A 1867-nucleotide genomic window follows, 5' to 3' on the forward strand; every position below is an offset into this window, starting at 1 on the left:
TAAACCATTGAGATTTGCTGTGGCTCTGCTGGTTCGTGAACGAACGCTGAACATTGATTAAATTTTCTAGCTCAATACTTGTTTTCAATTTTCATTTCAGAGTTCAAACTTCAGACTTCAGATCAAATGAAGTAAATGATGTGCAACCTATTATCAACTGGTGTATTTTTCTGAGATAATTAAGGAACTCCAAACTTAGTATGAGAGTACCTTTTATTGAAATGTCATCAATTTGACTGAGCCATTTTCTTGTCGATGAATCATCAAATGCTGAACTTAAGTTTAGGTGAAAGCAAGCTCTCTATATCGAAGGGTCTACGATACATATTTATCTTGTGACATTACATTTTGTTTGTTAATTTTTTGTAATTTTTTAGGCTGTTTGATGTTGACATATAACTTAATGTTTGCATGAGTTTCATCCTGTTTTTGTGTACATAACTATAAGAAGCTGTAATCAATCTGCAGGATTAACCGCTGGACTCATCTGCTTTAATCTTTTGATTGAAAAAAAGGCTCTAAAAGCAGAAGATATTCAATCCATCGGCATATTATCTGATTTTCTGATAGAAAATGGCTACTGAAGAAAATAAGGATCTTATTGAAATCTTGGAAAATTTGAAATTAATTGATGTGGCTAAATATATGAACTTTGTGAGTGCCCCACAAGCTGGTGCTATAGCTACATTTTCAGGCACAACTCGTGACACTTTTGACGGAAAAGCAGTCTTGGAGTTGATATATGAAGCTTACATTCCAATGGCTATACGTTGTATTAAGTCTGTCTGTTCGTCCGCCCGAGAGTCCTGGAATCTACATTCCATTGCTGTTGCTCATCGGCTAGGCACAGTACCTGTTGGAGAAACGAGTATCTTCACCGCAGTGTCGTCTGTTCACAGGGCTGATGCACTCGAGGCATGTAGATATTTGATAGATGAGGTAAAAGCAACCGTTCCTATTTGGAAAAAGGAGGTTTATTCAAATGGAGAGATATGGAAAGAGAACACTGAATTCTTGGAGAGGAGGTCCGAGCTTGGTAAAAAGGATGTAGCTGTGGCTTGCTCGGGGAAAAAGTTAGAAATTAAGGAGCATAGCAAAAAGCTTTGCTGTGGGAATAAGGTTCGGATTGACGAAGGTAGCCAAGATTAATGTCAACTTTGGGCATCAAAGAAAATATAAAATTAGTTTGCAGAATATCTCTCTCCCCCATTCCCTTTTCCCAATCTCTAAATAAGATTGTATTTAAGCTTTGAAATCAATAAACCTGCCCATCTCTTAACACTAATATTATCAATCTTGTATTTAAGTTCTCTCATTTAGAAGTGATTCTCTTCAAAACCAGATTTTTTTTTCCAAAAACAATGCAGGGGTAAAATGAAATACATTTAATAAATGTTGGCGGGTGTAACACGGTGAACTGACTTTTTATCGATCGAAATGTCGCGGTAAGCAAGAGTCGCCACCGACTTTTATTTTATCCAAACAAATTCGGAAAGGCAAAAAGAAACAGAAAAAAACCTTTTTAAAGAAATCTAAGTTCGGGGGGTAATTTATGCAAAGGGAAGGTGTAAGGCACCCTTTGCATCCATGGTTTTCCATGGGCTCTTAATTGCTTTGCTTGCTCGTTTGTTTAGAAAATGTAGATGAAAGAGATAGGGACTTTAGCTTGTGAATAAGCGTTGCCCTTTTGAAAAATTATGAGAAAGAATATAATAAAAAGGTTTGAGCATTGCAAGGCAATTAGGGGCAATTACCTTAAACTCAGATGATAGGTCTCTTTTTGCCTTTCAGAATGAAAGGGTCTATCCTTGCCATAAGAGGGCAGGAAGCCTTTCGTTTGGAGGTTGAAGGGTCATCGAAGCATCCT

General features: G+C 37.0%; 1 protein-coding gene across 1 annotated transcript; it reads left to right on the forward strand.

Moving 5' to 3' along the window:
- The first annotated feature begins 388 nt into the window (after positions 1 to 388).
- On the forward strand, positions 389 to 1285 carry LOC131656733 (molybdopterin synthase catalytic subunit-like). Its single transcript, XM_058926363.1, has one exon. The coding sequence runs from the start codon at positions 574 to 576 to the stop codon at positions 1147 to 1149; it is 576 nt and encodes a 191-aa protein (XP_058782346.1). The 5' UTR covers positions 389 to 573; the 3' UTR covers positions 1150 to 1285.
- Positions 1286 to 1867: the final 582 nt, after the last annotated feature.

This window comes from Vicia villosa, linkage group LG3 (genome assembly GCF_029867415.1).
Source record: "Vicia villosa cultivar HV-30 ecotype Madison, WI linkage group LG3, Vvil1.0, whole genome shotgun sequence".
NCBI classification, from domain to species: domain Eukaryota; kingdom Viridiplantae; phylum Streptophyta; class Magnoliopsida; order Fabales; family Fabaceae; genus Vicia; species Vicia villosa.

Bases quoted from the DNA above. Each gene is read 5' to 3' on its own strand.
- LOC131656733 (XM_058926363.1), top strand. From the start codon at position 574: ATGGCTACTGAAGAAAATAAGGATCTTATTGAAATCTTGGAAAATTTG.